The 21,941-nt window shown below is 38.0% G+C and overlaps 1 protein-coding gene across 2 annotated transcripts in view; it reads right to left on the bottom strand.

Moving 5' to 3' along the window:
* Nucleotides 1–21,941, bottom strand: part of HHAT (hedgehog acyltransferase) — a 160,028-nt gene that overhangs the window by 116,412 nt on the left and 21,675 nt on the right. For both annotated transcript variants that reach the window (XM_087717742.1, XM_087717741.1), the window contains exons 4-6: nt 18,797–18,991; nt 16,347–16,559; nt 9,764–9,935 (exon numbers count right to left, since the gene is read on the bottom strand). In XM_087717742.1, coding sequence (XP_087573868.1) covers nt 9,764–9,935; nt 16,347–16,559; nt 18,797–18,991 — 580 coding nt within the window. The remainder of the gene's footprint in view (nt 1–9,763; nt 9,936–16,346; nt 16,560–18,796; nt 18,992–21,941) is intronic.

Below are 21,941 nucleotides of genomic sequence, written 5' to 3'. Positions count from 1 at the left end.
AGAGAAAATGACATTGATTTCACATAGTGTAATTTAATTCTAAAGACATTGTAGAATTGCAGTTATAAAGATGTTTCTTAACTTGTGGAATAAATAACATGGTAATTTATATTCAAGATGAAGACATAGCTGTGAGATACACCATGGACATATTTATATACAGTGGCTCTTGGCTGTAACTCCTTCGCAGTATTCTACTCTAGTCGGTTTTTTTCAATGGTGCTTAAAATATTATGCATCAAACCAGCTGCTGATGGATTTACTTCCAAAAAGGGTTTTATATTTTTAAGCTCAGGCCTTCATTCACTCACTACCTGAACTTAATTTTTATTGGGTGGAAGCTATAGCCTTTTCTTGGCATGCTCTTTATATATATCATGATTCCATCCTTAACATAATAAAAAAAATGTTGTGTTCATACTGTCAGGATTTATTGGTCTTTTGCATTCAGCGGTATGTCCCTTCTTGTATTTTTGCAAGAATGTTGCAACAGAGAAAAGAGTTCTATTGGATCCATCCGGGGTGAGTTCCTGCCAGTTCTAACCTCTCCTATAGAAGAGGTTCCACAAATCTATAGTGCCATTTAGAACCGGTTCCAGCTCCCTCCCCCCGCCCATCCGCACATCATCAAGATGAAGAGCGAGAGGAGGAATTCTGGGAGTTGAACCCCACAAGTCTTAAAGCTGTCAAGTTTGAACACCCCTGGGGTGTTTTTTCTAAAGGGTTGGGGTGCAAGGGTCTTGTAACTTGACAGCTTTAAGACTTGCATGCTTCAAATGCCAGAGTTTCTGAGCCAACATTTTGGTTGCTAAGCAAGAGCATTGTTAAGTGAGTTTCACCACATTTTACAAGTTAGCCATGCTTACCTAGTCACATGGCTGGCAAGCCACTCCCACCTGGTCACATGGCTGGCAAGCCACTCCCACAAATCAGGCCACACCCACAGAAGAGGTTCTAAAAAATTTTTAAACCCACCACTGGATCTATCTGAATACACTCCATGATCTCTAGGATCTAAACAAAGAATCAAGGTCAATGTGACTTTGACAGTTTTTTTAGGCATCTGCTTTCATTTGCCTTAACTCTTTGGACCCAATCTTGCGACACAATTTTGTGAGTTGTCTGCTCATGCAGTGCTGGAGATAAGCATGAAAAATTGCTTTAAAAGACTAGGCAATGCAAAATAGAGCTCTTGATTGGAACCAAGTCTTGGTTACTCAATCATTGGCTCAGCCTGCTATAAAAAGTAAATTTTCTACTTTAGTTGAATCAGGCAGGAAATATTTTGATTCCTTGATGGAAGATTCTATACGTGGGAATGAATCTCATTTGTTTGATGGGGAAGCTACCAGACAACTTGTGGTTGTGGTAGGAAGACTGAAGATGTTGCCTTTTCTTACATAAACCAAACACCTCAACCTCCGCTTTTCACTTTTCCTCACAAAACAGCTTCAGAATCTGTCTTCAGAACTTGCTCCCCTGTGTTTACAAATGAAAACAATGATTGTATTTATTAAGTGTCTGCAGTGCTTACAAATGTCTATTATGTGACCTTTTTTAACTGGAGAAAGGACATACTCTATACCAGTGTTTCTCAACCTTGTCCACTTGAAGATGTCCGGACTTTAACTCCCAGAATTCCCCAGCCAGCGAATGCTGGCTGGGGAATTCTGGGAGTTGAAGTCCGGACATCTTCAAGTGGACAAGGTTGAGAAACACTGCTCTATACCTATCCATGATGGAGAAAAAGTTTGCTCCTGCAACATTGACCCTTAAAAATACACATGAAGGTGGAGATGTCCTGACCAAAAATAATAATAATCAAAGAGCTTTGAAGATATTAAAGCAAGCACAGGAAGAAGGAGCAAACATTTGTATGTAAATACTTCCTAAGTATATAACTAGATACTAAAAATAATTTTAATAAAGCAAAAGTGCAAAAAGTTCAAAGATAAAAATATTATGATGGTCAAAGTGGAGATACAGGCATTTGTTGGCAGTCTGCCTAGTTACCCAAAGCTCCCACTAAACAATTCCATGAGCTTTAGAAAATTCCAGGTGCAAAGGTCACCTAAATGAATTAGAGACCTCAATGAATAAGGCCAAAGAGACCAGAATGAAAAGCATAAGCTGGGCTAAAATCACTTCAGCTTTACTGGGAAGAGAAATCTTATTCGTTCAAATATAAGTTTGACCCCACCTATTGGCTTTCTTCCCATAGCTGTTCTTAACAGAGGATAGCCTCTGTTGTCTTTCACGTACCACCATGTGACAGGTGTTTTTTTTTCTATTAGCCTAACAAAGATGGAAAGCAGTACTGTCCATGGAGAACTCTAGAAAGTACATGAAAAAATACACTGAAATGTATTTCACATGCAAACACTTCGAAGACATATTTAATCAGGGCTATTGAAGAGCTAGGGGGGAAATTGCAAAATATAATAATTAGAAGAGTGTACGGTAACCATCTTAATGTATCTTAAAATCATCATTTTAAATGTTCTGTGCTATAGTAAAAATACATATTTTATTTTCACAAGCCTACCCACTGAAGGTCACAAAGGTGGTGATGAGAAAAAGAAGAGGCAGATCTAAATCCAGCTGCCACAGAACTACTTTGTTTCACCCACATCTCTCAGCTAACATTTCTCAGCTTAAGTATATTAGATGGGACTGATAACGATGATCTGTTTCTATAAAGCAACCATCATATTTTACTCTAAGGATATTTACAGCCCTTAGGTAAAAAGTATTTACACAGTACTTGAACTGCACTAGATCTCATTAAATATCTTGTGCCAGAGTTTGTATTTTCTTATTTCAAAATTCTTCTTGCCCAGCACTATTTGAACAACAGCAGCACATTTATTCCTTTGTTAATAGTTCATTAAAATGTCAATGAATGCAGGGACACCAACATCTTCCATCAAAAAAGTAGAAATTTTGAAACTGAATTTAGAAATAATTTGCTGGGTTATTAGTCTATAAATTAAAGATATCAGCCAGAACATTTCATATTAATTCTGAATCAAGAAGGTTTATTCTTCAATTTTAACAATAAAAATGAATAGTACTATTTAATGCTTGAAAGAGTACCAAGCAGTGATATACATCATCCTTTCTCAATATGACCAAAATATAATGCAAATTCATACTTTCTTATTCCATAGGGCTACAGCAGCTGTGGCATTTAATGTATTTTTTTAAATGCAAACTACTATCAACTGGTTGTGCTAATCACTTTTAGATATACAGCAAATGTAGATTAGGGCATGTTTATTCATGGTTTCATCTCATAAAACTATATTACATGAAACAGCCTATAAAAGAAGAAGCTGAAAAGAACACTGCTAGATTAGTGCTTGGGACAAACTATCAAGAACAAATGGTGCCAAATTTCAAAAATAATTACCAGTAATAATTGTCAACTTGATGTTGGTGCTGGAATTAAGCTCAAGGCACAGATGGGTACTGAATGTTATCCAAGGATCAAATCCAATTATCTCCCCTATCTTCTACATTAGACTAGGAGTTGTTAGAGGAAAAAACAAGGCTTAACTGTTAAAACACTTAAGGAAGCTCTACCCCCAGATGTCATCCATTTCCCCAGATGCTATCTACGGCAGTGCATAGTTGACCAAATGTTCTTAAAGGAGAACTAAAGTACATTACCAGTGAACCAATACAGGGGCATCTCACTTCTACTCTAATTGGGAAACATGCAAGATAATTCTTGGAGAAATTAGTACTTCACCCAAACAGCACCTTTCTCTCTTGAAGACCCAGGCAAAGTCGAGCTTATCTTGATGTCACACCTGAACTTTAGTGGGGTCAACTTAAGTGTATGGCATGTGTTAGCCAGGGATTACCGAGGTGGCTGGCTGCCTCTGTGAAAGGAATTTTTTTGGGCAGTGTTATCTTTACCCACAGGACACCTGAATGCCAGTAGGCAATCAGGGGAGGCCCCTTTCTTGTCCCGGTTTATTCGCTCACGGAAATCGAGCCGCCAACCTCAGCGGTGTGCAGGCCCAGCATCTTACTGTGTGAGCCACCACGGCCCCCTGTGCTGATATGATGTACTCAGTAAAAGGTCTTTTGAGACTGACTGAAGCCTCAGAGCCCTGATTCGATTGGGTTCATTACTCGGAACCATGACAGAATGGTTAGGAATATCTGTAGAGGTGAAAGATGAGCCTAACACTGGGAGAGAGATTTCTCATTCAGATAGGATAGTTGGGCCAGCTAATAGGCCAAATAATATCTTCAACCCCAAAACATTTGAACTCTTTTGAAGGCTGTGAATGTTCATGACCCGAATTGGTTAAAAGCTTTCTTTCCCCACAAGAATCTGTTAAGATCAAACACATGCACTTTTTACAGAAACACAATTCTTTTGTCTTATTGGTTAGTGCAACATGTCAAAAAAGGCAATCATAAATGAATATCAAAATAAATTGATGATTTCAAACACGTAAGGGTACAAAAGTATCATTTTAAGTTATATCATAATATCATGGTGGTCATTAACCTAATTAGCATACCGTAAGCTATATTTCTAAAGTTGTCCTGACTGCTGAACTTATTTTCCTAGAATATAATTGAAATCAATTCAAAAAGTAAAGTCATTATACAGTATCTTAAGCTCCACGTGTATGTATGTGTAGGTAGACAGGTAGACAGACAGACAGACAGTATATAAATTTCTTCAGCTTGTTCTTGAATGCCAAGACTGTAACATGTCCTGAGCATCACTTCTAACTTTAGTGTAGTCCCAAAGGTACTTTTTCAAAAGGCAACTTGACTTTGTTATTACTTGAAGACATTTTGCTTCTCATCCAAGAAGCTTCAGTTGCTTTTTGAAAAAAGCACCTTTGGAAGAGCCATGACTGAAAATCTCTATATTCAAATCTTAATGTTAGGGAAATCTACTTTCTGATCTATTCACACACAAAAAGCAGGAAAAATATTTTTAAATGCTAGCATACTATTGTAAGTATAAAAAGAATACAGAAACAAAATCTGAATATTTCACAGAAAGCCCCTTGTAAAGGATAACTGCAAATCTAATAAAAAAGTTTCTATGGGGATTCCATGAAAGTTCAATTCACTTTACAATTACAAGTGCAATTCTTTTATCATATATCAGTGTTTGCTCTATTCTTTATGGACAATAAGCAATATAATTTTTGCATCCTCCATTATAAGTACTATGCAAATTAAATAAGAGATAAAGCAAAAATCACAACATTACTGTCTAATTATATTAGCTCAAAGGGACTCACTGGGCTTAGCTCCATAATTATTTGAATGCCCAGTATTTAGGGGAGGAAAGCAGAATTATGTATATGTTATCTCTTTTAAAAACTGTGGAAACCTGTATATTAAAACTGGAAAATGTGACATTATTTTTGGCAAGATAATTTGCATATTGCAGTTATTGCTTGCAATAATAAAACACAAAGGGATCTCATAAATGAAATAAAGTAACAGTCGCAAATCGGAAGCAGCTAAAACATAAAAGGAGCATGTGCTATATCAAAACCATCTGTTTGGCAAGATAAACAGGAAACATTAAATCAGTTGGCCAAAAAAAGAAAGAAAAGACTAAGAAAAAGATCCTGATGGATTGTAGAAAATAAAATATCCCAGAGTCTGGAAGTTGCTATTGAAAACAGCCTCATTCATATAGGGAGAGCTGGATCTGTATCCTTTATACCACTTTTTCCCAGACATCCATTTATTCTTAGGATAAGAAATTATCAGATTAACAAGGTAACACATCCCATCATTTATGCATTTTAAACAGAAATTATGTCAGCAACTAAATTATAATTTCATTGCCTAAACAGGATCCTGAACTCTTAATTTTTTTCTTCTGTTCAATTATGTCTGGTTCTTAGAGACTGCCTAGACAAATCCCTGGAGTTTTCTTGGCAAGGTTTTTTGGAAAAGGTTTGCCATTGCATCCTTCCTAGGGTTGAGAAAAAACTACTGGCCAAGGTTACCCAGCTAGGTTTGTGTCTAAGGACTAGAATTCCCAGGCTCCCAGTTTCTAGGTTGATGCCTTAACCACTACACCAAACTGGCCATCAAACTCCTAATAAGCATTGGAAAAGCATTCCCAAAAATTTCAAATACAATGGAAGGTACAGTCTACCGCATAACAACTGCTCAACAAATGGCCACATTTCCAAATCTATAAGCATCAATTACTAGCATTCATTTTTTTAATTAAAGATCCACTTTTCACAAAGTGATGATGAGTGAATTAATTTAATGAAATGAACATAATGAACAAGTTTTTATGTCTACAAAAAATAATAGCAAATGAGAATAGCATTGATTTAATTATTAGTTCCCCTTAGGAGCTAAAAGACAGAACTGGACTTTAGCGATCTCTCCAGCAGAATGTTTAATTGGTATCACAGGCATCTTCAATCTCATAATCAGTCACTCAGCCTATGTGTATAGGAAAAAAGTACTCTCTCGGGCATTTTGTGCAGCCCAATGAACATGGATCACAGAAAGAAAAGCAGAGAATTGCCAAAAGGGGGAACAAGAATATGTTGGTTTGTTCATGTTCTTCTGACCACAATTTAAGGTCCATGGAAATGTAGCCCAACTCCCAGGACAAAGCTGCAAGAGAAAAATTGACTCCAGTTTGAACAGAAGGATAGTTTTAAAGGTAGAGAAAGAAGCAAGGTAATTTCAAAACAGATTCTGGTTAACCTTCAAAATCAAAGTACAACAATGTCAAGTGAAAGTGTCCTTCGTTGTCTGACTGAAAGACCTCCCTGATAGAAGATCCAGGAACACCCTACTTCTGACAGACACAAAAAAAGCTAGACTGAAGTTTTCTTAAATGCATATCCTTTTGGCAGGATATCCATTGGATATATGAAACAAAATTAGAGTAGTTTGGTGCGCCATAAGAGTTCTATGTTCACAAAAGGAAAACGTATGCTTTTTAAAAAAAAAAATCAGGACACCATTCCTACTATGAAACATGGAGGAGGTTCCATAATGCTATGGTTGCTTTGCTACCTTTTATATTGCATGCATTGAATCTGTGAAGGACACAATGAAATCAGAAGACTACTAAGGCATTCTAGAGCAAAAACAGAATGCCCAGTGTTAGAAAGCTCTGCCTTAATTTCCTCTCACAGGTCCTCCAGCAGAATAAGGACCTAAAAAATTCCATCTTGGAAAATCCAAGAGTGGCTGAAAAGTAAACAATAGACGAAGTAGCCTCCTATGAATCCTATACAGCATCTATGGAAAGAGCTAAAACTCACAGTTGGAAGAAGGAACACATCAAACCCAATACAATTGGAACCATTTGTTCAAGAAGAGTGTGACAAATTACCAGTTGACAAGAGTCAAAGCTGCAAAAAATGTTTGACTGTAGCTATTAACTGATGCTGGAGGGAGATGATCACAACGGAAAAGGCATCATTTCATACCATACTGGAGAAAGCAATGGTAAACTGTTTTTGTATTTTACCAAGAAAGCCACAAAGATATGAAATATAGAATGATTAATGATATAGTACTGGATGAAGGGCCTCCCCTACTGAATGGCATTCAACATGCTACTAAGGAAGAACAAATAATCTTTCAGAGTACTAATGTGTTTATGTCATGGCTAAATTAAGGCCTTTAGGATGTCTAGCTGTTGTTGTTATTGCGATGTAGGAAAAGAAAATCTGAAGCGAAATGTGGAGTGAATATGGATAAAGCTCAAACTGTGAAAGATGAAATAGATCAACTCCATGCTGACACACTACCAGGGTGAAATTGGACCTTTATAATCACAATATCTTACTGTTTACTACGGAAGATATGAACAATAAAGAAGTAATGATATTGTTTTCATAGTTTTAATAGGAAGGATATAACAAGGACAATATTTGGGAACAAACATTATTAATTAGAGTTTGTGGACAACACTTTAATATGATTATTCAAGTGCATGCAGCAAGCACTGATGCGGAAAAAGAGGAGACTGATGAATTTCACAGTCAGGTTCAAACTGAAATTAATAAAATATCCAAGATGTGCTGCTTATAACTGGAGACTAGAATACCAAAGTTATTAAGCTGGAAAGCAAAGTTGGATTCCACGGCCTAGGAATTGAAAATGAAGCAAGAAAATGACTTCTCCCCATTCAATGATGTCCTCATCACTAACACAATCTTCCAACATCCAAACTGATACCAATATACATTGTACTGCTCTGCAATATATTTACATGCTAGCAAAATCATTATGTTTAATGCTGATTGATGCTAGATAATTGAAAAAGTCACAGAATATCAGAAAGAAGTCAATATGGGCTTCATTTATTATGGGAAAGTCTTTGGTTATGCCAAACAGATTAAGATGTGGAATATCCTCAGGAAAATGGCAATTCCAGAACATCTCACTGTCCCCATGAAAAAGTATACATAGGCCAGAAGCCACAGCGGGATGGAACTGAACAAAGCAGATTCCAGATTAGCAAAGGATTGCAACAAAGCCACAGACTCTTCCATTATTTATTCAGTCCATATGCTGAATGTATCAAGGGAAGCTGGATTGGAAGAAGATGAGAGTGATTTTAGAATTGGAAAAAGAATCATCAATAACCTGCATTATGCAGATGATGCTACTCTAACAGCTAAAAATGCAAATTATCCGGAAGCTCTAAGTAATAGAAATTAAGGAGCACAGTGGAAAAATAAGACTAAGAAGATCACGTTAATGACAACAGATACAATAAACAGTCTTAAAATTGACAATGAAAATATAAACGACTAGTAATCAAAAGTACTTGACCAAATATTAGAACTTGGGAGGGTAGCAATAAAGGCTTTGAAAAAGATATTCAGAAGCCAAAATCCCAGCTGCCTAGAGAAGACTCTGCCAGTGGGAAAAATGGAAGAGTAGATGAGGATGATCATCAGCAAGATGGATGAACTTGATTACATCAGCCCGCACAGTGGTACCTTGGTATTCATTGTTAATGGTTCCAGGAGACACAATGAATTCCAAAAATAAAGAATACCAAAATTTTCCCATAAGGAATAATGTAGTGAGTCACAAATAGGTGACAATGACAAGTTATAATTTGTGCTTCAAGTACCAAACAAATGCTAAGTACCAAGAAAATTTTTCATGTTGAAATGCATGGACTATCAAATTCAGTGAATTTCAAAGCTATTGAGTACCAAAATACCACTGTACTATATATGGTGTATAAGTAATAACCAAAAATATAGCCCTTATAGAACGTATAAGCTGTGTTGAGAAGGGGAGGAGGAATACACTTTGAGGTAGAGAATCTATTGCACTTCTGCTGGTGCCAGGCTCAAGTTGTCTGTGCAGTGTAATGATACAAGAACCTGAGTTATTAAATACTTATGCTCCCTTTGTTATTTCTCTGCATAATTTCTCTTTTTCTAACCTAAGCATGCAGCTTCCCTAGCATGGGAAGCTTAAATAGGAACTCAGTCCTTGTAGCCCAATGAACACATAGATACATTACTGCTTCCCTTAGTGAGAAGGCAATGTTAATCATCTGTGGATATCTCTACTTCATTTCTATTGAACCAAGCAATGTTCAAAAAAGGTAATTATTTGAACCAATAAATTCATGCTGAAATTCATTCTGTTGCTTCTGTTATTGGTGAACCTGCTGGGGACATAGATTCTACACTGAGTTAGGATTAGCCACCTAATAAATACAAAACAATCAGTTCTATACACAAAGACATACACTCACCTAACGTCCAGTAAGTTACTGCTTCCAGGTGTGAAATGCTGCTGTAGAGAGCATGCATATACATAAAGTGAATCATCAATTCTGCCAACCACCACCAAATCAAAATACGAATGGCTCCCCAGATGAAAATAGATAGATTGGACTTCCAACTGCAGGGTTGTTGTTTGCTCATCTGTATTAGAATAAATTAAACATCAATACTGTATAGAATTGGATTTTAATTGACTATTGTGTCAAGCAATCTTTTCTTTCCTTTTTAATTCCAATCAGAATTTTTATTTAGTCTCTGTGTTTGAAAATTAAAACATGTAAACAATACAAAATGCACTGTGCTTGCTGATAGTCTTGGATTTTTGTAATCTGAAGCACATATGCATTTAATCGTAATACGGGAGATAATAAAGAAATTTGTAAAAATGATGAAACATACAAAAAACACTATTCTGGAGCAAAAACAGTTTTCAGATGGATGGGACTGATTGATAGGCAAATTGAGGGAATATGTCCTTGCAACAACTATGGTTTTATCAGAACATCCCCATAGCAATTGCTGAATCTCAAGAGACAAATGTTTCTTCTAACATATGTATTTATAATATATCTCGGTTACTTCCTACTCTTCTGATATCTGTAGAAAACAATCATTATTCTCTGTAGGTAACAGAAGGGCAGGAAGTAACCTGAGATGTATTTCAAATGCATACATCACTTTCCCCTCCTGTCTGAAATGTATAATACCCATGCATCTATTTCAGAGGTGGTATTTAGCTGGTTCGCACCAGTTCGCCTGAACCGGTGGCAGAAATTTTGCTCAGTTCGGTGAACTGGTAGCAATGGCCAGCTGGCCATGCCCCTGGACCTGTCCCCATTGCTCACCCCACCCACCCGGTCATTGCTCGATCACCCGACACTTTGCATACTGAACTCTCAAAGAGGCAGCGGCTGGCTGCAGGCCGCTGAAATGTCCTCTGGTCGACGAAAAAGCTGCTGCTGTCATTGCATTTTCTTCACACATGTGCATCCCATTGTCTTGCAAGTCCGTTTGCAAGGTAAGCAACCAGAGGCAGTGGAGGAGGAGGAAGTGGGGCCACCAGAGAAGGGGAAACAGGGGCGACAGGCAAAGGGAGGGCAGGGATAGATAGGCAGAAATCCTAAAAATGTTCCTACCTTTTCCTGTGGGTATGGTTTGGTGGGGGGTTATGTGACTGACTGGGTGTGGGCATGAGTAACATCAAGTTGGCCCCCACCTAGCCGCGGCCCCCAAACCGATAGCAAAAAAAAATTGAAACCCACCACTGATCTATTTGTCTGCAGGGGTGTGTCCCCCACTTTTCTTTTGGAAGAGAACGTCTCCTGTGAGCACTGTTAAATAAATAAACACTATAGTGAGCCTTGATTATTGCTTTCTGGATCCTGGGTTTGATTCCACACTACCAAAACAACAATCTATAGAGCAGCTTGCTGTCCTCTAGATATGATAGATCACTCCCAGAATTCTTAGTGAGCATAGTCTATGAACATGCTGTTGAAGAAAGCCTAGTCGTGACTGACATGTGAAGACCATACATATGGCATCTTATTTATCTATCAAATTTATACACCACCCAACTGACTGTGAGTGACTCATAACACTATTTAAAAGTCAGTATTAGAAACAGATTTAAAAATAAATAAAAGCAATATTAAAACAATAAAAATAAAGGCAGATTTTGAAAGTTAAAGCAGAAGGAACACCCTAAAGTCGTCTACCACTCCCACGGTTTGTCTAGCACTAGTAGATCCTCATGCCAGCTGGCACAGCTAGATCATCAGGGCTTTTATCATCCACATATTAATATTGTCATCATACTGCAAATAATGCAATTCAATTATTCCTAATCTTTGATCCAGGGAGCACCGGTAGTCACAAATGATGCAAATGGTCACATTACCGGACATTAGCATTCTCACCAAACATTTCTTGTGGAACACTGAAATTTTATAAGAATTGGTGATCTCTTAAGACTGCAAACTTTTAAAAGTATTCCACTAGCACGACTTGGAAGCAGGTAACATGTATGCCATCTTGCTCCCAAAAGCCATATTCACTGATAATGTTTCTTACGTAATTGTTTTCCTTAAAGAAAATATATTTCTTATGCCCTCTTATGAAAAAACATATGTAAACAGAATTAGTTTCAGTTGAGTATCTATAAATAGAAGTGCAGCTTTATGCAAAAATGCCTTTTTTGATGTCAAATATCAGGTTTTTAAAAAAACTTTTGCAATTCAAACTAATAATGTTAGTCACCTACCATTATTAATTTTCTTTTGAAAATAATATTTCTGTTTATACTTTAGATTCTCAGTTGCATGGCATCATGAGTTGTATGATTTTATTATTACATAAAAATAATGAATTCATCTAGCATTTTTAGCATAAGAATTCCCTTGCCTTGGGCATTTTGATAATGATATACAACATTTAGCTGTTGGATTACATGGATAAGCTCCTAACCCAGTGATGGCTAACCTTTTGGTCATTGCATGCCAAAAACATGTATACATGGATGCAACAGACAGTTCATACACCCGCACCCATAATGCAATATGTGCACATCCCCCCTGCATGGCCCGCCCGCTGCACATGTCCATGTGACCCCACCCCTGTTCTCCCCTCTACCCACACATGTGCATGCGCCATCCTGCGGCCCGTTTTTGGCCAAGTAGACCTTCCTGCAGCCTCCTGAGAGCAAAAACGGACTGGGGGGGGCATCCGCTCCCCCCTGCATGTGCAGAAGAGACCTGAAAATCAGCTGGCCAGTGGGAGGCACGCTGCATGCATGGTAGAGCTGAGCTGGGGTGATGGCTCACATGCCCACAGAGAGGGCTCTACATGCCACCTGTGGAATGCATGCCATAGGTTCGCCATCACGGCCATTAAAAAAATGGACATTTTTAAAAAAAAATAAACATCTTACTTTATACCACCAGTGAATTATGATTATTGTCTTTCACATTTACAACTTTCCCTAAATTCAGTTTATGAAAAGTACGCGAATTTCCCTGAGCAAGTTTGCTCATTCTGTAACATTTCATTCAACCTGTAATAGCTGGCAGAACTCTTTCCAAAGGGAAGTGTGGTATATTTGAATGTCATCAGCATTCGAGCTTTTATCACCTGTTGAGATAATTGTTTCTGAAACAAGCTTTTTGTTCTCAGATGGATCAGGGAAGAAATATGATGTTTCCGATCGTTTAGGCAGAACTGGTTGAAGGTGAAGGGTATATATGACTTAGATATCTCAATTTTATATTTCTTCTAACGTCTATGAAATTGTTTAATAGGATTATATATCTGATCTCCTGCTCAACAGGATTACTCCTCCTTCCCTAAGATTATTGTAGACTTTTGACTATTAAATATAAAGTAGAATTCTGGGGTGTTTTTAAGAAGCTATTTCCTTAGTTGTTGCAGAAAAAGGAATGAGGAAACTCCTCATTTAGCCAACTTCCAATTTCTTTACTTGATTTTTCCCCCTCTATTTTTCTTCTGTTCATTGCTAGGAAGTGATTACACAGATGATTGGCTTATTCTCCATAAAGAATAGAAGATTACTTAATGACTCTTATTACATCTTTCAGCAAGCTTGCCGGATACCACACTGACTCATCTTTAATAACATCTCACTATCTGCAACTACTTTAAAGAAACTATCACTGTGGAGGAAAGAGAAAACACATCCCCAGTGTTGTCAATTCAGTTCTGATGCATGCCAATCATACATCTTAAGGCATGTTGACACACCTGTTTCCTGTTATATAGCCAACATTAAAATACTGAACTATGAATAGCAGCTGAGATGTTTAGGGCCACTGGGTGGCTAATTTCCTTGCAAAGTAGGAAGCAACATAGTTTCAAAACTCTGCCAACTTACCGCCACCAAGTTGCCGCAGGACAACTCTCCACAGTCAACTCACCACTGGCACAACTCACCACGGGCAGCTGGAGGGAGATCCAGGCGGGCAGGCGAATGAATGGGCAGAACGCAGAGCATGTTGGGGCAGGTAGCGGAAAGGAGCAGTAGCTGGGGCCTTCCCATTTTCACACCCCTCATTGTTGCCACACCAGGCTTCAAGCAGAAGAGGCTGGGGATGGCAGTGCTGGTAGTAAGGGTGAGAGGTGTGGAAGCAATTGCATCAGCAATGGTTCTGAGCCCAGTGCCACATAACATTGATGACAGCTGCAAGCACAGCACAGGGATTGAAGCAGCAGCCATTATGAGTCTGATGTGGTGATGGCAGCAGCAGCAGCACATCGGGCTCGGAGTTGCTGCCGTTGCCACGCAGGGCTTCAAGCCTGGTGCAGTGGTCATAGCAGGGTGTTAAAATAGGAATCTCCCAGCTGCCTCTGCCTCTCCACCACTTATCTGTTGCTCTGTGTGCTCTGCCCACCTGCTCACTCACCTGCCCAGGTCTCCCTCCAGCCACCCACAGCAAGTTATCCCTGCAGCAAGTTGCTCTGTGAAGTTGTCCTGTGGTCCTGTGAATTTGCAGCAGCAAGCTGATGGAGGTGAGCTGGCCATGGGGATCTGGCTGAAGCAAGTTGTCCCATCCCAACTCCAGGAAGGATACAGGGGTTGATCAGAACCGCTAACAGCCTGATGAACTCAGACTAATATCCAGTTCTAAAAAAGAGTGATGGCTGGTGAGAGGGATATTAAGAATCTAAGAAATAACTCCCTCTGATCTATGAACTTCATATGTACAAAATGTACTTTTTCCAAATTTTATATAAACATATAGATCTTTTTTATCAACAGGCAGAGCAAACTGTGCTCTACTTTTCCCAGCTCCCTCCAGAGAGACCATTTCTGTTTAAAATAAATTATGGAAACAGGCCAATATTTAAAACATTATCCATTTAAAATCTCATCAACATGAATTTTTCAAGTAAGAAAAATACAATTAAAATAGCTAATGAGAATAATCATCTAATATAAATTCAAAAGGAATTTTCTAGCATGAATTCTCAAAGGGCCTTGTACTAGAGCTATTAAAAATTCTCTCTTTGAATACCTAAAACTCTCAATTTTTTTTCTCCAGGCCCTGACATGCCATCAGCTCTATGCAGACACCCTTCATGTCTCACATGGTTGAAGAAAACGGGGCTAAATCTAATAAGCAAAAACTCAATATCCAATTCTAAAAATCACCATAGCTTCAGTTTACTTGTTCACAGATTCAGAATCAAAATGAATGGGCCTGGCATAATACTTTCAAATCTATAGTTACTGTATTCCCAGCAAATATTCTACTTCCATTATAGCTATCTCCTACTCTTAATAATTGACTACCACCATGAAGCTACACTTCTCAAGATTCAGCTAAATACTCAACTGAAGTTAAAATTTCTTGAATTTGTAAATTTAGCCCTACTCCTGGGATAGCACAGACTAAGTCTTTCTCATCCTCAATGTATTTGAAAAATATAGTAATATTTCCATTCGCTTTTCTGGGCCATTATATCCAAATTTTCAATAGATCCTCTGAACCTGTTTGAGGTTTTCTGCATAATTTTTAAAAGTAATGTTTTCAATTTAGTATTCCAAAATAGCATGGGGCTTACACAGAAAAATTCAAATTATTACTTTTCATGGTCTGAAAATTATAAGAGGCCTGATGGCTCAGTGGCTTCATGATGCTGAATCCATCATCTCTGCACCAGCAGTTCAAGTCCAAGTACTGTGTGGTGGAGTGAGCTTCGATCACACACCTCAGCTTCTGTCTGCCTAGCAGTTTGAAAGCATGTTTTATGCAAGTAGATAAACAAGTACCACTTCGGTGGGGAGACGAATTGGTGTTCCATATAAGTAGTCAGATTCCTGCCAGCTCTGAACCTTCCTGGTTGCAACACCCATTTGTGATGCAGCTCCAGGGGAAGGGAGGGGAGCTTGGATGACACTGCAGGAAGAGCTGCTCACCTTTTTTTCTGGTGTGAAGTCAACTCGCCTTCCTGTGGCATACCTTGGGAAGTGTGTGAATCTCTCTCACAACAGAACTGGTAAACTGACATCCAAACTACTATTTTACAATAACATCGTGGTCTCCTGGCTAATATAACAATACCATATGCTAATCATCATCATCTGAAAATTATGGGTCTATTACTGAAGAGTAAAATTGCGTGAGAGTTTTTCCCCCCCAGAAACATCATATTGCTAACTGATGCTTGACATTTAACTGCATTCCTAACATTCATTCTATTTGAACTATTGTCAACTAATATTTCTCATCCCAATTCTGTATGTTTTAGTATTTTCCCTCTTCTATAAACGCAGACATTTGATTTACTTATAATGAATTCTGTTTGGATAGAATGTTAATTTAAAATCCATATAATTCAATCAACACTATGGCCATGCCTTTATTTAATGTAAACTCTGGGTTCCTTCTATTACAGAAACCATCCAAAAGTTTTTGTGCAGATTAATTTTGGTTGCTATCACTTTCTCTGACATGAAGTAAGATATTAAAAAGTAGCATCAGAAGCAATACAAAAACATACTGTCAAGAACATCAAAGCAATCCAAAGTGTTGTTACCTGTGCATAAAATTCATCAAAGGTGATAACAGGTCCATTGTGAAACACAGGATAGTAGAATGTATATGACAACATCCAAAGGAATGAATGCTGCACCATCTCAGTAGTCCTATCCCAACAATATTCCAGACTGAAGCTTGTATAATAGAGACAGCGTACAATCAGGGTGAAAACTAGTAGATAATACTCATTTTCACTGGCATACCAGCCTCTCTGAAAAAAATGAAACCAATTTGAAGATTACGTAAAAATTAACATAGCTATTAAAAGTAATATTCCATAGCCAGAAAATTTATTAAGATTTATAAAAGAAAAACTCTATAATTGCTTCATATTATCCAAACGCTTCCTATGAGTTTTGCTGGTGAAAGGTAGCATTAGACAAAGTCGGAATACAGCCAACAAATTCATTCCATAGCAATAGCACTATAGCAGGGGTGTCAAACTCATGGCCCACGGGCCAGATGCATCAAGTGCTGACCCCAGCCCCGCCTGGTTTAGTGAAGGGGGAAAAAAGTTCTGATATGTCACATGACAACGCCATGATGACCCAGATTTGACATCCCTGCACTATAGCAATAGCCCTTAGACTTATATACCATTTCATAGTGCTTTGCAGTCCTCTCTAAGTGGTTTACACAGTCAGCATATTGCTTCCAACAATCTGGATCCTCATTTTGCCAATCTCAGAAGAATGGAAGGCTGAATCAACCTTGAGCTGGTGAGAATCGAACTGCTGGCAGTCGGCAGAATTAGCTTGTAGTACTGCATTCTAACCACTAACCACTGCACCATCACAGTTCCCAATTATTTCATTGAAACTATTCTAAGTTAGCCTGTATGAATTTAGGAAAATAATCTTCCAGGAAGCAAAATGAAAGTGCTGCATTATCCAAAACTCCCTTTCCTTAGCGACTTAGGCCCACAGTGTAAAGTAATATTTATTTCTTTTTACACACACAGTACATACAAACACATATGTATATACATTTATACATATAGTGTGTGTGTGTGTGTGTGTGTGTGTGTGTGTGTGTTTTAATTTGTGCTGATAAATAAATAAAGGGAGACTAGTATAGCTCTATTTCAAGCTATTTAGCTCTCATCAGCTAGCCATACCCTTACTGGGATTTGAACCTGGGCTATATTACATACTAGGCAGACATCTTAGCCATTAGGCCACAGGCTCCTATCCGTTATCAGCGAAGCCAGGGTGAAAGGTATCTATTAGATTTTTGCAACCCCTGGTAAGCCCCAATTATGCGAGGAAGCTAACTGCTTCCATCATCTGTCAATTGGCTCGTCACAAGAGTCCATCACGACAGAAACCCAAAAGTAAAAATTTCGGGTTTCTGTCATGATGGACTCTTGTGACGAGCCGATTGACAGATGATGGAAGCAGTTAGCTTCCTCCCATAATTGGGGCTTACCAGGGGTTGTAAAAATCTTATATATATATATATGTCTACTTATCTATATACTTAAAGTCACAACCCCTGGTATGCCCAAGTATGGGAGGAAGGTCACACTTCCACTCTCTGTCATTAGGCTCGTCACAAGAGACCATCCAGACAGAAACCCAATATTTTTTACTGTTGCCTTTTTGTTACATTTGTTATATTTATGCTGATAAATAAATAAAGGGAGACTAGTATAGATCTATTTCAAGCTATTTAGCTCTCATCACAGGTTCGATTCCCAAACTTGGGTATGGCTAGCTGATGAGAGCTAAATACCTTGAAATAGATCTATACTAGTCTCCCTTTATTTATTTATCAGCATAAATATAACATATATATGTGTGTGTGTGTGTGTGTGTGTGTGTGTGTGTGTGTGTGTGTGTGTGTGTGTACATGCTGCTGCAGATTCTCAAATAAGCAAAGCTGAGTCTTTAAGGAACACTGTTTTACAGTGATCACTATTACAAATGATAAGCATATACATAAACTTAGAACTGTTGTTTTCAATTGTACTGCAGTAATTTGCATTTGCATTACTGAGATATAGGTATATTAACTGGAACAGTATATGATTTTGCTGCTACTTCAGAACCACTTAAAATTCATGTGGCTTACTTTACATCAACTTTTCTTCAAGTTATTTTCATCTCCTTCACGCTATGGTTTACTATCAGCCTCAGTTAAGAAATGCCAACTTTAGCCACTGGCCATTTAGTATTTAATTTTTTTTATACCTAGATTGTATGAAGGAATCAACCCAATTCTTGCTTTTAAAAAATTATCAGGTATCAGGTCATTGTTTTCCTTTTGTAAAATAAACATAGTAACTATGTATTTTCAATACATAGTTTACATGTTTTATTTCTAAATTTCTAATGTGGAAACATTGTAAGCAAACCGTAACATCTTCTAAGAGTGATTCCTCTAAATTTCTCAAAATCCCAGACTTTCACAAAATAAACACACACAAAAGTTACATGTGTAATTTACCTTCACTTCTTCTACGGCAGATAGTCGCAGAGTTGACAACAGAAGCAAGGAAGTCAACCATGTAAGCATTGGATTTTTCAACTGGGCTACTAAATACGAGATACTGACATGTAGAAAAATCATAGTCAGTCCTTTGGATCCCAGTAGAAACCAACAGGCAGCAATTCCATACACCATCAGAAACCAAGGTTTGTACTGAAAAGTCAGAGAGAATGGATGATGAGATGTCACACATGAATAAGGGATAACAAAAATGCAGGAATTATTCAGTATTGGTTTAATGTCATGATTACGAGTAATGCTCCCAACCAATTCAAGATTCTGGGGCCTTGGCTCCTCAAAAATCCAGTTTACTGGGTACATCATATTGGCACAGTCCAAAGTGACACCAACCCTGAATAATTCCCGTGTTTTGGGTATAATTAAAGAATAACTACTGTCCAGCCCCTCTCATGTAACAGGTTACATTAGCCAACCAAGCAGGTGATGAACTTCTCAGCATTCCCTCCTGTCGTTGCTAGGGCACACTGATTTGTCCTTGGTTCTCAGGAGCCTTATCGTTGTTATGTCTGGCACATTGGAAGAAAACATTCTACATTCTATTAGTCTCCCTCCCTGCCCCATAAGTATGGCAACTAAGAAATGTAGCAAGAAAAATATGGTTTTGGCTAGAGTGGTTTTGAGAGTTGACAGGGTATTTAGCAGCACTCATCCTGGTTGTCTATGTCAAATGCCATATTAAATAAAGGGAATTAATAATGATCAGACTCTTGGTTCAACGGTTAGTAGGCAGAAAAATAGAATCTTGGCAAATGAAAATGCCCTAATGCTGGAATATATAAAATGGAAGTGGATATAAATTTCATCTGATCTATTTGGCTCATTCCTTATGAAAGGAGCAATGAGGACCAGATCTGAACATAATCTCAGCAAAAGAGAATGAAGACTCTAAGAGGACATGACTCACTGAATTAGTGGCCTCCCCCATTCCACAAGGATCTACATGATTGCAATGTGCTCTATATGGGACTCACCTTGAGAGTACTCAGAACCTCAAAATGGCCCAAAATGCAGCTCATAGGTAACTATGAGATTCCTCATTTCATTCATGTAATACCATTATTCTGCAAGGTATACTGGCTAGTAGTGGGCTTCTGGGTGCTATTCAAATTGGTGTTCATTTAGAAACTCTTTATGGCTCAGGTTCTGGTAGCCTATGGGTTTCTTCTCCTCCTGTCACCTTAAAAGCACTGTAATCTCGTGAGATCTGGGACCAGCATGCCCCTGAAATCCATATAGCCCTGACTCTATTGGCTTCCACAAAGCTATAACAGTCTAGCTCTTTTATCAGAGCTGGGCTGGGCTGGATTAGTCTATTCCACGATGATAGTGAAGGATTTGCTTATATTATTATCTTCCTAAATGTGCATGAAATGCTCTTTACATGGTTTTGATTGTTTTTAGTTATTAATTTTTGATGTTTTAATCCTACTGTGTAAGTTTCCTCAAGCCACTCTATTACTGAGATGGTATACAAGTTGACAAATAAATTAAAAATATACTGCATGTATATATAAACCCACACACACTTAATTCATCTTTGAATTAAGGATTATCCCATCTCAAAATTGTTTTTCCCTGGGCTTAAATGAGCAGCTCACTCAAAAAAAACCCCAACACCAACCCTCTGGCCTCAAGACGGGTCGAAGGATTCTAAGAAAAGTTTTAGTTGAGAGAATCACTGTTTAGGGTACATAAACTACCCATTCAAGCTCATCCAGACATGTCCTCATTCATCCTGCCTTTGAAGACAAGAATTATTCAAATAATTCTAACTATGAAACACAGTACTGTAGAGCAGACTCTTAAAACAACTTGAATATATTAGGGAAAACAATGCACGTAAAAATATTATTTTCCAATGCAAATTTGAAATGAGAAGAAGAACTTTGCTGTTCTGAAAAAACACATCTGCAAAGGAAAAGCACAGAAACTTGCTGTTCAGAAACAAGCAAAAATTAGTTCTCATAAATTCATTTCCTGTCTAAAACTGAGCACATAGATCTTTTTTTCTCTTTCTTGACTTTTTTATCCTCAAATTTTAATAAGGTTATAGCACAGCATTCTTCCACCACTACTCAGCGTGGAGTTCATTAGAAGTGAACTCTGAAGGAAGATGTGGGGGACCCTGCCAACTTATTCCCACTGTTGAACAACTTGAAGATAATTACTATTTTCCAAAAATGGTGGGGTGGGATGGGATGCCCAAGGCGAGCAGTACATCTCAGCTATTCAAAGGACCCAAGATTAATAGATAGAAAGGAGGTAGAGAAGCCCAAAGTCTGAGTTGTGAGAAGAAATGAGTCTATTTTCAGTCCTGCAATTCGAAGAAAGAAGAGGGATTCAAAGATCTTTTAGTTTGAAAACCTCATACGGACGTTAGCGTTTTTCTACAGTTACTTTAGACCAGATGTATCAAATAGGAGGTGACCCACAAGCACTTTCAACAAGTCACAGAGATAGAACTTATAGATGAAAGCTAAGAAACAGCTATGTAATTATTTATTAAATATGTATACTGCCTACCTCTCTACCAAGTGACTATCCTAGGAGATAGAGCAATAGACTGACTACTATATGTCTGGAAACCTTGCCTTCTTCAAAATTTATGGGCTTTTATAGAAAAAGATGCTGAATCTCCCTTCAGATCTATCTGACCTGTTCCAGGAAAACTGGTATTACGTAAGCATTCCATAATTGCCATAAACTAGGGCACATTCCTTACCAAGTTATACAACATGCCAAAACATAGAATAAGGAGAAAGATGCTTGGTTTAACATTAGAGAATCTTGCCTCACTCTTATTTATCATATTTGCCTCTACTGAGACCAGCATGCCTAACCTTAACTTATTTTGGGGCCATAATCACAGAACAGTGTGATTAAACAGGAATCTGAGCATCAGCCTTTGTTTTTCAACCTTGGCAACTTTAAGATGGAGGGGGGGGGACTTCAACTCCTATTGCTGGCTGGGGAATTCTGGGAGTTGAAGTCCACCCATCTTAAAGTAGCCAAGGTTCAGAAACACTATATGCCATAGCACACTGGGTGAAATCAGGGTTGTAATATAATTTGACATTCTGTG

This window comes from Thamnophis sirtalis, unplaced genomic scaffold (genome assembly GCF_051295495.1).
Source record: "Thamnophis sirtalis isolate CommonGarterSnake01/CBP01778 unplaced genomic scaffold, rThaSir2_p1.2 scaffold_6, whole genome shotgun sequence".
NCBI lineage: Eukaryota > Metazoa > Chordata > Lepidosauria > Squamata > Natricidae > Thamnophis > Thamnophis sirtalis.
Note: the sequence above shows the minus strand (reverse complement) of the source record. Positions and strands in the feature narration are given on the sequence as shown.